General features: G+C 57.1%; 1 protein-coding gene across 2 annotated transcripts in view; it reads left to right on the top strand.

Annotated features, from left to right (window-relative positions):
• The first annotated feature begins 469 nt into the window (after window positions 1-469).
• SPATC1 (spermatogenesis and centriole associated 1) overlaps window positions 470-13,937 on the top strand; it is a 20,855-nt gene continuing 7,387 nt past the window's right edge. Inside the window, exons 1-3 of one of the 2 annotated variants that reach the window (XM_047725015.1) lie at window positions 470-554; window positions 1,502-1,673; window positions 13,328-13,912. In XM_047725015.1, coding sequence (XP_047580971.1) covers window positions 522-554; window positions 1,502-1,673; window positions 13,328-13,912 — 790 coding nt within the window. In that variant the 5' untranslated portion in view covers window positions 470-521. Of the gene's footprint in view, window positions 555-1,132; window positions 1,674-13,327; window positions 13,913-13,937 lie in introns of those variants that run through there. The other variant, XM_047725014.1, reaches the window with a different exon arrangement.

Genomic DNA, 13,937 nt, shown 5'->3' with positions numbered 1-13,937 from the left:
CTGAGGCCACCACCTCCTTCCCTGGAAAACCCTGGCTTTCTGCTCTGAAAGCCTTCACCTGCTGAGACGAGGTCCCCCCATGATTGAAGGTGACGACCTTGACTTATAATCCACAACTGTAGGTGTTAATCCCTCTACAAAATACTTCCACAGCAATGTCTGAGCCAGTGTGTGACGAGAACGTGCGCACCCACCCGCACTGCTCAGTTCAACCGGCCCAGATGTACTAACCCCAGGGAGCCCAACAGGCAGGCCACGCTGGGTGGTCCAGGTGACCAGAAGGCCGTGGGAGCGCGTTTTCTCACACAGGAGAAGGGCCTGTAAACAGCAGAGAGGGGTGAAGAGCCGCGGGCCGGCCCCCAGGGCCAGGATTAGGGTCTAGGGCCTCGGAGGAGGGTGGGGGCGGCCCCCATTGTGAGGTCCCAATGGAATGCTACAAACCCGTCCTCACCTGCACCTGCCTGTCAGGAGCGCACCCTCGACTTTGACCTGGCCTCGCTGTCCTCTCTGAGCCCGCGGTGATGCCTGGGACTCCGCCTCACCGGACTGCCAAGGTCAGGCCTGCCAAGATCTCCCTGTAGACAGCTCTTAATGAGGGGCGCGGCGTAGACACACAGGTCCGAATTCTCGGAACCTGACAGTCTGATGAGGGGCACGTTGTGGGCGCTCTAAGGCCCACAGTCTGGAAAATTCAGGAAGTCAGAGAACAGGTGTGGGGGTGCAGAGGGCTGCCACAGGGGCTTGGACTAGGGGAGCCTGAGTCACCAGAACTGGCAAGTCTAAGCTATAGGGAGCCAGATGCTGGGACAAGGGAGCCCCTGGGCCAGCAGTCAAAGGCTTTGAGCACTAGGGTTGGAAGAAAGTCTGGCCACTGTCCAGGTATCCAAGGTAGAATGTCCCCAGGAGAAGGCTGACAGGCTTAACCCAGGTGTGCCCAACCTCCCAGGAAAGGGCCCCCTGGCCAGGAAGGTGGAAGATGAGCTTTCCTTCTAGATTTCTGCACTGGTCACCTATCCTGCCATGCACTTGGGCCCGCTGCTGGCTGCTGGGGAGGTGCCCAACCCCCAGTGTCACACCCGCCCTGGCAGCTCGGGGCACAGCAGGGTGGGGGTGGGGTGCCGCGGGGATGACATGGCCGCAGGGGAGGCTGGAGAGAGAGATGAGCTTGCTGGGCTGCAGGAAGCTGGACAGAGCAGGCGCTGGCAGGGCGAAGGTGGTCCGGCAGAGGAAGGGTCCATGCATCCCAGATAGGGCAGGACCAGGGCACAGCCCGGAGGCGTGGAGAGCAGGGGCACGGAGGAGGGCACAGCCTCTGACCTCACAATACCCAGAGCCCACTGGGCCCGCCTTGTAACTTGCAAAGTCTGGCGGCCTCCTCCAACCCGGGCAAGGCCCGGGGCCCTGGGCAGCCTCCAGGCGTGGCGCCCTCCCTCGGGCGGCACCTGTCCCGCCGCCCTGGAGCATGTCTCTACTCACCAATTATGAGGGGCTTCGGCACCAGATCGAGAGGCTGGTGAGGGAGAACCAGGAGCTCAAGAAGCTGGTGCAGCTCATTCGGGAGAACCACGAGCTCAAGTCGGCCATCAAGACCCAAGCAGGCGGCCTGGGCATCAGCGGGTTCAGCTCGGGGCTCGGCGAGGCGGCGGCCAGCCCCCCTCAACGCCGGGGAAACTGTAAGACGGGGAGGGGGCGGGCGGGGTCTCGGGAAGCCCCGGAGAGAGGGCACAGACAGTGACACCGGGCTGGGACAGCAGGCCCTAGAAGGGGAGGGGAGGGCAGCACGCACGCAGGGCCACAGGGATGGAAGTGCCACCTACCCCAATGGTCTGTGGTCAGAGCCCCGCCACTCCTCCCCGCTCCGCCGGACTTCCAAGCAGCCCCAAAGACTGTGAGTGTCCCAGCTCTGGAATTCAAATGTGCTACACTAGTGGGTCCACTACGCCACCCCCATCGACCTCCCTTGCCCTCCGCCCTCCCCATTCCTCTGTGCCCAGGGATGGCTGGGAGGCAAATGACGGCCCAAGTCTAGGGGCCAGAGTCAGAGTCCAGGACAGGAGCTGAGGTCTGGGAGCCATGAGTATGTGACCGAGCCCTGGGGCCGCAGAACCTCTCCAGGCGGGGGTGACAGGGAAGAGGCAGAGAAGCCACGGGGTGCGTGTGGGGACCGAGCCAGGATGGCTCCCAGGGAACGCTGAGCAGCTGGGGGCCATGATAGGAACAGGGGCTGTGGGAAGGGCGGAAGCCGGGGCTGAAGATAACAGAGGGAGATTCTGGCAGTGGCCACCGCCCAGGGTGCGGCCGTAGGAGTCCGCAGCTGACAGCGCGTCAGCGAAGGTGACATAGGGCGCTGAGCCGGTGACAGAGTCCTGCAGCTGTGACACCACATGCTCCCCTCCCTGCAGCATCCCCCATGTGCCCTCTGTTCCTGTTTCTGGCCCCTGCGGCCCCAGGCAGGCCTGGAACCGCCTTCGTTCCCTGAGAGGAGGCCTCGGCTCTTCCGCCGTCTCTGCCGACGAGGCCTCTGGAGCCCGGCGGTGGACCCCGACACTCAGTGGTAGTGGTTCTAGAAAGGTCACGGGTGGCTTCCCAAGTGCCACATCCTTCTACACCTCTGCATGGACTTCGGGACTGATAACCCCCCTCCTTCTGCGTCCTGAGAGCACCCGCGGCCCAGGCGTCCGACCCTGCATCCCCTCAGTGCCCAGCGCTCCCAGGCTGGCCCAGGCCTGCCCTCCACCCGCTGCCCACCCGCCACTCTCGCCCACCACACCAGAAGTGCAGCTCCCTTCACGGGGAGCCCCGGCGACCCCGCACTCAGCTCAGTCCGAAACCACAGTGTTTCTGACCAAGACCTGGCCCCTCCACTGGGACGCTAGACACCGTCGGGTGTGCACTCCTGCCCCGACAGCCCACCTTCCGGCTCCGAGCCCCTTCCCCTTCCCCTTGAAGCCTGCCACCTCGGACCCCTTCCCACTGGCTTCCCTGCCCTCCAGCCATCTTCCCGCTCTTTTCAGAGGCGTCCCTGCAGTGATGGCAGGACAGGCTGACAAAGTAAAGGCAAGGGGAGGAGCAAAATACAAGAAACCCCAAGTTTAAGAAAAAAGTAAGCCTAGAGCTTGATTCTTTTTTTTTTTTAAGATTTTATTTATTTATTTGACAGAGATCACAAGTAGGCAGAGAGGCAGGCAGGGAGAGAGGGAGAAGCAGGCTCCCCGCCGAGCAGAGAGCCGGATGCGGGCCTCGATCCCAGGACCCGGGGATCACAACCCGAGCAGAAAGCAGAGGCCTTAATAAGCCACTGAGCCCCCCAGGGACCCCTAGAGCTTGATTCTTAAAAGAACCCTTGGACCACCTCCTGAAGGTCCCAGCTTAGGGGGTTAGGAGGGCGAGCCCCACACGACAGGAGGGCCCTCCAGGACTAGCGGCAGCTCACGCAAAGGGCAGGGCCAGGGGCCTGCGCAAGTGTGAAACCAGAGCGTGGTTAAAGCCCAGGCTGCGTGAGTGTGCATGTGTGCCCGTGAGTGTGCGTGTGTGCCTGCGAGTGTGTCTACCCGCAAGTGAGTGTGTGTGCCCATGAGAGTGTGTGTACCACGAGTGAGCGTGAGCATGTGTGCCCGCGAGTGAGTGTGAGCCCGCGAGTGAGTGTGAGTGTGTGCCCGCGTGTGAGTGTGAGTGTGTGTCCCGTATGAGGGTCTGTGTGGTTGCACCCGTGAGCGCGGGGCTGGCAGGGCCGTGAAGGTATACGCGTAGCAGGGTCAGCAGAGGTCAGATGAGCAAGGACAACGGGGACCAGGCTCCTGGAGGCAGCAGTGCCCGGCAGCTCCTGGCAGAGTGGCTGCGTCTGTGCTTCGGCCGCGGTGGGAAAGGGACCCGAAGGAGACCAGGGCGAGGCAGGGAGCCGGGGAGCTCTTGCTGTCATCCGGGTGGGAGGCCACAGCAGGAACAAGGAGCGGCAAGAAATCAACTTGAGTTATTCAAGAAAACAAAGGGCTTGGACGTGACGGATGAAGAGGGAGTTCCGGCAGAGGTGGCCACGTGACGGGGGCTGTGACCCCCCTGAGACTGCAGGTCTCCATCCCCTTGCCTGGCCAGGGAGCTCCCCACCGTGGCCTCTCGGGAATTTCTCTGGCCACATCCTCGTTCTGTCTGCTCCCCTGTCCACTCCTTGTGACTTGCCTTCCTCGTGGAATGGGGTTCTTGATCTGTGCTTGTGCACTCAAACCCCAGTTCCTCTTCCGGGGATCTTCTGTGCTCTGTGTCCTCCAAAACCCAGGGGTTCCTAGCTCTGCCCTCCCCCACCCCCGCAGAAGGTCCGCAGAAGCGAACACAGCCTGGGCTGGTGGATACCCCTGAGCGGCATGGGACCGCCCGGCTGGGAACTCGTGGGACACCTTAGGGAGCAACCACAAATCTGACTCTCCGGGAGATGGCAGGGCCAGAGGGAGACGGTTCAAGAGAGCTGATGGCTGAAGCCCCAGCAGGGGTGAGGCCAGCTGGGAGGGGTAGCAGAGCCAGCGCAGGACAGAGGCATGGAGCGGAAACCTCAACGTGCAACGTCTCAGAGGCACAGCTTCGAGGGGACAGAGCATCAGCAGAGTAACAGGGCGGGGGAGGTCAGGCAAGAAACGTGCTAAGGACATGGGGGGCCTCAGAGGACCCGGTGGGAATGAGCCTGCTTAGACTTAAACCCCAGTACGGACACAAGAGGCCCACACCATATGGGCGAGAGCGAGGCGGCCGGAGGGAATGGGACAGAGGGGCCTGGCCGCAGGCGGGTGGCGGCTGGACAGGGCTCACAGCCAAGCTGAGAGAGAGAGACACGGAGACGGGGCTTGGTACCCTGAGGCGGGAAGAAGCCAGAACAGGCACAGGAATTGCTGAAGAGGCCGGGGCACTTCCGGGGGGGCCGGGGCACTTCCGGGGGGGCCGGGGCACTTCCGGGGGGCGGCTCGTCCCCGCCCTGGACGAGAAAGAGGGCAGGAGGCAGAGAAAGCTCCAGAACCACGGCTTTGATTTTCCCTGTAAAATGGCACTGTCTGCGAGCCAAGACGGTGAGCACGACGGAAGAACTGAGGGGGAGCCTGGTCCCTCTGTCTGGCTGTGTAGGGAGCTCAGGGAATGGGGACATCGGTGGATCCTAAAGGCAGTGGCCCCAACCTGCCCCAGGAGCACTCGCTGGGGGCAGGGGCGGGGGAGGCGGCAGGGGGAACGGAGCTGCTGATGGGGAGAGAAGCATGCCGGCATGCGGGTGTGCTACAGGTTAGCAGGGGCTCCCAGAGCAGGCGCCCCGAGTCGTACTGAGCAGGGCAGCGTGGGTCATCGGAGCAGCGGGCCACGACACTGCTGCTATGGCCTCAGGAACACAGGGAACAGACAGGGCTGAGAGGTTCAGGCCTTGGCCCTGTGAACACTGCAGGTGGGAGGAAGAGCCAGGATGGGATTACGATGGCAAAGCCTCCTGCTCCCCAGGGCTCTTCCCACCGCTCCCATCCTCCCCACTGGGGTGAACCGGCATGGATGGGAAGTCGGGGCAGGAGGAGGACAGACCACGGATGGGAAGTTGGGGCAGAGGGAGGACAGACGGAATGAGGCCCCGCGAGTGCTCAGGTGATTAGAACAGGGGCGGCTTCTGCCCCATTGGTCAGGCCTGGCGGATCTACACAGACGTTTTAAGGCCCAGACAGGCCATAGGGCCCGGAAAGGCTGCGGGGCGGGGCTGGGGGCTGGGTCTTTCTACCTGGTCCCTCCCCCCACTCCTCCTCCACGTAAAGCCACCCCCGCCCCCACGGCCTGCTGCCCCATCCGTCCTCGTCCTCTCTCGGAGGATGCAGGCTGCTGGAAGCTTCCTGAGGCAGGGAGCGGCCTAGTTCCCGTCTCCAGAAGGGCCTTGCCACCCCTGCCCCTGCGCTTCCCCCAAACCAGGGGCTGCCTTCCCTCTCAGAGCTTTCTCCCACCGCCCGCCACCCCTCACCCAGGACCCCTCCCTCCTCCCTAAGAGCCCCGCCAGCCCCCCGAAACCCTGCTCACACCCCCTCAGGACCAGGGTCCCCAGGATGTAAACCCACCCCAGGAGCGGATGCTCAGCATCCCAGATCCGTCCTCCCAGGACCTGTCGCCCCTGGGGACCCGCCAGCCCCCAGGACCTGTCATCAGCTCCCCGCACTCTTTCCCCCTTCCCGCCGCCTCAGCACCCTTGGAACCGTCCGAGCACCGTCTAAAGCCCCTGCGTTCGCCGGCCGCCCGTCTGCGGGCCCCGCCGCCCTCTCGGTTCTCCCGCGTCGAAAGAAAGTCACAGCCCCGGCTCTGGCCCCGCCCCCACGCCGAGCCCCGCCCCCACCGCGGACTCCGGCACGCTGGGGGCGGGGTCCGAGGCTGGAGGGCCGGGGGCGGTGGGCGGGGCGGGGCGGGGCCCGTGGAGGAGGGCTGCGGCGGTGGGCGGGATCGGAGGCGGAGGGTGGGCCGGGGGCGGGGCCGGCTGGCCGGGGGCGGGGCCCGAGGAGGAGGGCCGCGGCGGTGGGCGGGGTCGGAGGCCGGAGGGTTGACAGTGGGCGGGAGGCGGGTGTGGAGCGACCTTCCGCCCCCCCGCCGCCACCCAGTCCGCCCGCCCCGAACCCGCGACCCCAGTGGGGCGGCGGCGCGGAGCACGGGCTTCCGCTGGGAGGAGCAGGTGGGGGGGCGTCAGACGTTGTCTAACTTTGATCGTCCCATGTAACAAACTTCCCGGACCCTAAATAAGTCTTATGTGTGAAATAGATACAAACGCAGTGAATCTAAAACTCTCCTTACGGTTCTAACACTGCATCTAAACCTGGGAAGGGTTCACCCCACAAATCTAAATCAATTAAATACAATTTACGAAGGGATGCAGGGGGCTGGTGGCTGGTCCAGGGGTGGAGCACGTGACTGGTCTGGAGGTTGTGAGCTTATGCCGCATGTTGGATGTAGAGATTAAAAACAAAATCTTAAAAAAAAAAAAAATCCCTCAGGGACCTGGGTGGCTCAGTTGGTTGGGCGTCTGCCTCCGGCTCAGGTCATGATTCCACAGTCCTGGGATCGAGCCCCACATCGGGCTCCCTGCTCCAGGAAGCCTGCTTCTCCCCTCCTTCTGCCCCTCCCACTCGCGCTCTGCCGCTCTCTCTCAAATAAATAAAATCTAAAAAAAAAAAGAAACCAAAAAAAAAAAACAAACCCGTCAGGGGCCTCTGGGTGGCTCAGTCAGCCGGCATCAGACTCTTGGTTTCTGCTAAGGTGTGGTCTCTGGTGGCGGGATCTGGTGGGGCTCCTCCCTGCATGGGGGCGTGGCGTGCTCTCTCCAGGGATTTTTTTTTAAGACTTTTTAAAATTTATTTGACAGAGAGATCACAAGCAGGCAGAGAGGCAGGCAGAGAGAGACAGGAGGAGGAGGCAGGCTCCTTGCTGAGCAGAGAGTCCTATGCGGGACTCGATCCCAGAACCCTGAGATCATGACCTGAGCGGAAGGCAGAGGCTTTAACCACTGAGCCACCCAGGCGCCCCCTCTCTATGGATTTTTAAAAATTGATCAATTAAATAGAAATTATAAGAAGAGTAAACATCACAGGTACATTTTGCATTAGAGTACAAAGATGTGGGACAGAAATGTCTACTTTGTTTTTTTTTTTAAGATTCTTTTTATTTATTTGACAGAGAGAGAGATCACAAGTAGGCAGAGAGGCAGACAGAGAGAGAGGAGGAAGCAGGCTCCCCGTGGAGCAGAGAGTCCGAGGTGGGGCTCTATCCCAGGACCCTGGGATCATGACCAGAGCCGAAGGCAGAGGCTTTAACCAACTGAGCCACCCAGGCGCCCCAAATGTCTAGTTTTTATTTAGATTCCCGTACTTGGCATACAGTGTCCTGTTAGTCTCAGGTGCACAGTGCACGGATTCCACACTTTCACACAACCCCTGTGCTCCTCACAACAGGTGCACTCCTTAACCCCCATCCCCTACTGAGCCCATTACCCCACCCACCGGCCCTGTGTCACCACCAGGGGGTTCTCTACCCTTAACAGTCTGTTTCTCAGTTTGCCTTTCTTTCTCTTCCTTTTTCCCTTTGCTCATTTGTTTTGTTTCTTAATTCCACGCATGAGTGAAATCAGATGGTGTTTGAGATGGAAATCTCTCAAACAGCGGCCAGCTGCGGACCCCTGGCTCACATCACGGCTTCAGTATTACTGGTGCTCCCCAAACTCATCAGATATTTCTGCCAGGTGGCTCCTGGGATTCTCATTGGTGACCCCAATGGGTTGCAAACCCTATGAAGCCCATGTCTGTGGCTGCAGCCACAAAAGTCATGGCTCCGAGCAGTGGGACATCTGCTCCTCCGTGATTTGTGGGTGCATTTAATCGGCCCCTGAACCATGAATGTTTTTCTTGCAAACCTAAATGCCTGTGACCCCAATGAATCATTTTTTTTAAAGATTTTATTTATTTATTTGACAGAGATCACAAGTAGGCAGAGAGGCAGACAGAGAGAGAGGGAGAAGCAGGCTCCCTGTTGAGCAGAGAGCCTGATGCGGGGCTCGATCCCAGGACCTGGGATCATGACCTGAGCTGAAGGCAGAGGCTTAACCCACTGAGCCACCCAGGCGCCCCTGAATCATTTTTAAAATAACAACTTTATTGGGATGTAATTCACATACCGTGCAATTCACCCATTTAAAGTGTGCGATTCAGGGGCGCCTGGGTGGCTCAGTGGGTTAAGCCGCTGCCTTCGGCTCAGGTCATGATCCCAGGTCCTGGGTTCGAGCCCCGCATCGGGCTCTCTGCTCAGCAGGGAGCCTGCTTCCTCCTCTCTCTCTGCCTGCCTCTCTGCTTACTTGTGATTTCTCTCTGTCAAATAAATAAATAAAATCTTTAAAAAAAATAAATAAAGTGTGCAATTCAATAGTTGTTCATATACCCACGGGTTTGCACAAAGATCACCAAGATCTTAGAACATTTCCATCGCCCCAGAAGGAAACCCTTCGGCTATGATACTCCAACCACCTAACCCTCCACAACTCTCAGCAGCCATTCATCTACTTTCTGTTTTCACGGATTTGCCTATTCTGGATATTTCTTACGCCAGAAACCATATATATGTGGCTTTTGGGTCTGGTTTCCTCCACCCGCACAGTTCAGGGTTGCCCATGCTGTAGAGTGAGTCAGGATTTCCAGTTCGTATTCGTTGTTTGCTCTTGTTTCATGGATGAATAATATTTCATTAATGGATATGCCACATTTTGTTTATTCATTCAGCAGCCGATGGACTCTTGGGTGGTTTCCTCTTTGGGGCCATTATGAGTAACACTGCTATAAACATCCATATATGAGTTTTTGGGTGGATTTATGTTTCCATTTCTCATGTGTGTGTATCTAAGAGTAGAATTGCTGGGTCATATGGTGACTATATGTGTAACTGTTTGAGGAACTGTCAGGTTGTTTCTCAAGGTGGTTCTCTCTTGTTCATTCCCACCAGCAATGTACAAGTGTTCCAATTTCCCCATATCCTTGCCCATACTTATCTGATTTTTTTATTATAGCCATCCCAGTGAGTGTGACGTGGTTCTGATTTGCCTTTCCCTAATGCATAATAAGTCTGAGCATCTTTTCTCTGCTAATTGGCCATTTGAATATCATCTTTGAGAATGTCTGCTCATGTCCTTTGCCCATTTTTAAGTTGGGCAACTAATTTTCTTATTATTGAGTTGTAAGAGTTCTTGAAGGATTCTGTTTACATGTCTCTTACCAAATGTGTGACTCGCGAGCGCCTTTTCCCATTCCATGGGTTGCCTTTTTACTTCCTTGATGGTGTCCTTTGAGACACAGAAGCTTTTACATTTTATGAAATCCATCTCATCTACTATTTCTTTTGTTGCTCACAGTTTAGGGGCCACATCTAAGAATACATGGCCAAATCCAGGGTCATAAAACCCTATGTTTTCTTCTAAGAATTTTACAGTTTTAGTTCTTACATGTAGGCCTTTGATCCATTCAACTTTTGTGTATGTGGTGAGGCAAGTGTCCAACTTCATTCTTTTACACATGGATTCCAGTAGTCCCCTCACCATTTTTTGAAAAGATTATTCTTTCCTTCATTGAATTGTCTTGGCCCCCTTGTTGAAAATCAGGCCACAGATACATGGGTTTATTTCTGGGCTCCCTATACTATTCCATCAACCTATATGTCTCTCACTATGCCAGAGTCACATGAACCCAACTGCTGTAGCTTTGTAGTAAATTCTGAAATCTGAAACTGAGTCCTCAAACTTTCTCCTTCCTTCCTTCCATCCTTGCTTTCTTCTCTCTCTCTCTCTCTTTTTTTTTTCTTAGGTAGTATAAGGGGGAGAAGTGCAGGGTGGCTAAGTGACACCTGTAACAATGGCTTCTTGCTTTTAAAATGTGGCTTTGGCCATTCTGGGTCCCTTGCAATTCCTTGTGAATTTGGGTATCGACTTGTCAGTCCCTACAAAGAAGTCAGTCTGGATTCTGACAGATTGCACTGACTCGCCGGTGGACTTGGAGAGTATTAATCTCCATGGATTCTTTCCCATTTACTTAGATCTTCTTTAATTCCTTTCAAAAATGTTTGCAGTTTTCTTGGGGAACCTGGGTGGCTCAGTTGATTAAGCGTCTGCCTTCAGCTCAGGTCATGGTCTCCGGGTCCTGGGAGAGAGCGCTATGTCCAGCTCCCTGCTCCGCTGGGAGACCACCTCTCCCCATGCCCTTCACTCGGCTTGTGCTGTCTCTCTAATAAAAAAAATCTTTAAAAAAAATTAAGTTTCAAGACATCTTGCCACACATTCTATAGGGTGTCTCACGGGCATAGATTTAAGCAAGAAGCCTGGAGACTTCTGAAGGAATGTAGGGATGTTTCTGGGAGTCTTAAGGAAGGTAGATTTAGCCATGTGCGTTAAGGACCACTGGAATGTCTGTTTCTGGGGGGCGGGAAATCAATAATATTTATGTAGTCAACATCACTCATCTTCAGGGAAATACAAATCAGAACCACACTGAGATACCACCTCACACCAGTCAGAACGGCTAAAATCAACAACACAGCAAACAACAGGTGTTGGCCAGGATGTAGGAAAGGGGAGCCCCCTACACTGTTGGTGGGAATCCAAGCTGGCGCAGCGGCTCTGGAAAACAGCACGGATGTGCTCGCTTCGGCAGCACATATACTAAAATTGGAAAACAGCACGGAGGATCCTCAAAAAGTTGAAAATAGAGCTACCGTACGACCCAGCAATCGCACTACTGGGTATTTATCCAAAGAATACAAAAAACACTAATTCGAAGGGATACATGCCCCCCAGGCTTGTAACAGCATTATCTATGATGGCAAAGATATGGAAGCAGCCCAAGTGTCCATTGACAGGTAAACGGATGAAGATGTCTCACACACACACACACACACACACAGTGGAATATTATTCAGGCATAAAAAACCGAAATCTTGCCATTTGCAACAATGTGGATGGAACTATAGAGAGTATTATGCTGAGCAAAATAAGTCAGAGAAAGACAAATACCATATGATTTCACTCATTTGTGGAATTTAAGAAACAAACAAGCAAATGGAAAAAGAAGGAAAGAAAGAAAGAGGCAAACCAGGAAACACAATCTGAACTTGAGAACACACTGAGGGTCGCCAGGGGCGGGGGGGCGGGGGTGGGGGGGACAGGTGGTGGGGATTAGGGCGTGCACCTGTCCTGATGAGCTCCAGGTGATGCCTACAAGCGTCGAATCACTACGGCGAGCCCGGAAACTAATCTTGCGGTCCATGTTAACGATGCTGGAATTAACATTTAAAACCTAATAAAAAAGATTTGTGTAGTAGAATTATTTGTCATTGGGAAAATTGGAATCAATTTGCTTGCTCAAGGGTTGGAAGAGGCTCAAGGAAGAGAGGCACCTGTGGGAGCGGGAGCCCGGGGCCGCCACCCTGAGCGAGGGTCCCAGAGAGAAGGGTGGTGCTGGAGGCGACGCAGGAGGAGGACAGGGAGGCCAGACGAGACTGCCACCTCTGGGTATGTGGTCCTGGAGACAAGAACGGATTTTACTTTTTTTTTTTTTTTTTAAAAAGATCTTACTCATTTATTCGACGGAGAGAGAGAGATCACAAGCAGGCAGAGAGACAGACAGAGAGAGGGGGAAGCAGGCTCCCCGCTGAGCAGAGAGCCCGATGTGGGACTCGATCCCAGGACCCAGAGATCATGACCCGAGCCCAAGGCAGAGGTTTACTCACTGAGCCCCCCAGATGCCCCGGATTTTACATTTTTAATGGTTGAAACAAAATCAAAAGAATGCTATTTCCGGACGTGCCAAAAGTCCACGAAATTCAGACATCGGTGTCTCTGAATCAAGTTTTGTTGCCACAGATCCACGTTTGTCTCTGCGTTGTCTGCGGCCGCTTTGCCAGCCCCGTGGCCTGGCTGAGCTGTCACCACAGAGACCAGGGAGGCCTGCAAAACCTGGAATATTTACCACCAGCCCTTAATAGGAAAGGTTCTCGACCCCTGATCTAGAAAACTCGTGGAGAAAGTCTTCAAGGCAACGCGGAGCTCTGTACTGCGACCACCCGCGGAGGAGGGGACCACCGCATTTCTAATCGTGGCTCCTTTCCCTGTTTTCTACCCTGAGCTAATGGCTCTTGGTAGCAGTTTTCGGTTAAAACCTTCCCTGCACCCTCCCCCCAGCTTCTGCGCCCCCCAGGGGCCTTCTCTCCTGCAACAGAGGTCATTCAAGGGCACTGACCTCAGGACCCCAAGGAAACAGGCTCTCCGGGCTGGGCTCTCCACCTACACAGGGACTGGAGCGTGAGGCCATGCCTCTGGGCCCACCTGCCCTGCTGAACCTGCACTTACTGCTCCCAGAGAGGCTGTGCCTAGTCCCGCCCCGCCTCCCCGAGGGTCCCGCACCCGGGAGGTGAGGCTGTCCCCACAGCAGCAGTGGGCAGGAGGCCAGGACCCACTGCTCCTTGCCGGGGGAAGGACGGGGCAGTGGGGCAGCCCGGGGGACCAGCCACCAGGAGACCGCGGGCAGCTGGGGAAGGGCCCTCTGGCTTGGTGGCAGGTGGGTGTTCAGAGAAGTGGGCCCAGAGGAGCAAGGCTCCTTCAGAAGATGTGGACAAAGGGCCGGACCCGCATGGGGGATCTGCCGAGGCGCCCCACAGACCACCCCCAAAGGGAAAGGACCATCGTCTGGGCCGACTAGGAGAAGAGGCTCAGAGTTGGTCCGCTCCTCAGAGGAAGACAGCACCTTGGCCCAGGCCCCTTCCTCGAAGAGCCTGCCTGGGGTCTCAGTGCTTTCTCTGTGTCCCCCAGGTGTGTTCCTGCCCCCGTCCCCGGCAGCAGCAAACGAGCCTCTCCTGGATGAAGTGGGGATCATGACTCTGGCGCCCCTGGCCGACATGCTAAACAGCCCACAGCCCAGCGCCACGGCACGCCCAGCCGCAAACCCCCTGACCGGCCCCCTCAGCCCCCTGCTGCCTGGCCCGGGCTCTCTGTCACAGAGCGGCACGCTCACCAGCCTCCTGACCGGCCCGATGGCGGTGTCCCCGGGGGGCACGCTGACCAGCTCCCTGGGCCTGCCCTCAACTGGCCCCCTGACTCCGAGCAGCCACCTGACCGGCCCCATGGCGGTGCCTCCAGCGGGCACGCTGACCAGCTCCCTGGGCCTGCCCTCAACTGGCCCCCTGACTCCGAGCAGTGCCCTGATGGCTCCAATGACAGGCGCAGTGGCCGTCTCTCTGAGCAGCCCCCTCCTCACCTCCACAGCCGCCCCTCTAGGTGTCTCTCAGAACCTTCTGGCCAACCCCATGGGCAATCTGGTGCTGTCAGATCCGCTCCGGGGGTACCCTTCTGGACCACATCCCTCGGCTGGAGCAGGGCCTGTAGCCACCCTGAAAGGTAACTGGCTCAGGGGGAGGGACCA

The sequence above is a fragment of the Lutra lutra genome, chromosome 4 (genome assembly GCF_902655055.1).
Source record: "Lutra lutra chromosome 4, mLutLut1.2, whole genome shotgun sequence".
Classification (NCBI taxonomy): domain Eukaryota; kingdom Metazoa; phylum Chordata; class Mammalia; order Carnivora; family Mustelidae; genus Lutra; species Lutra lutra.
This window is presented reverse-complemented; position numbering and strand designations above follow the sequence as displayed.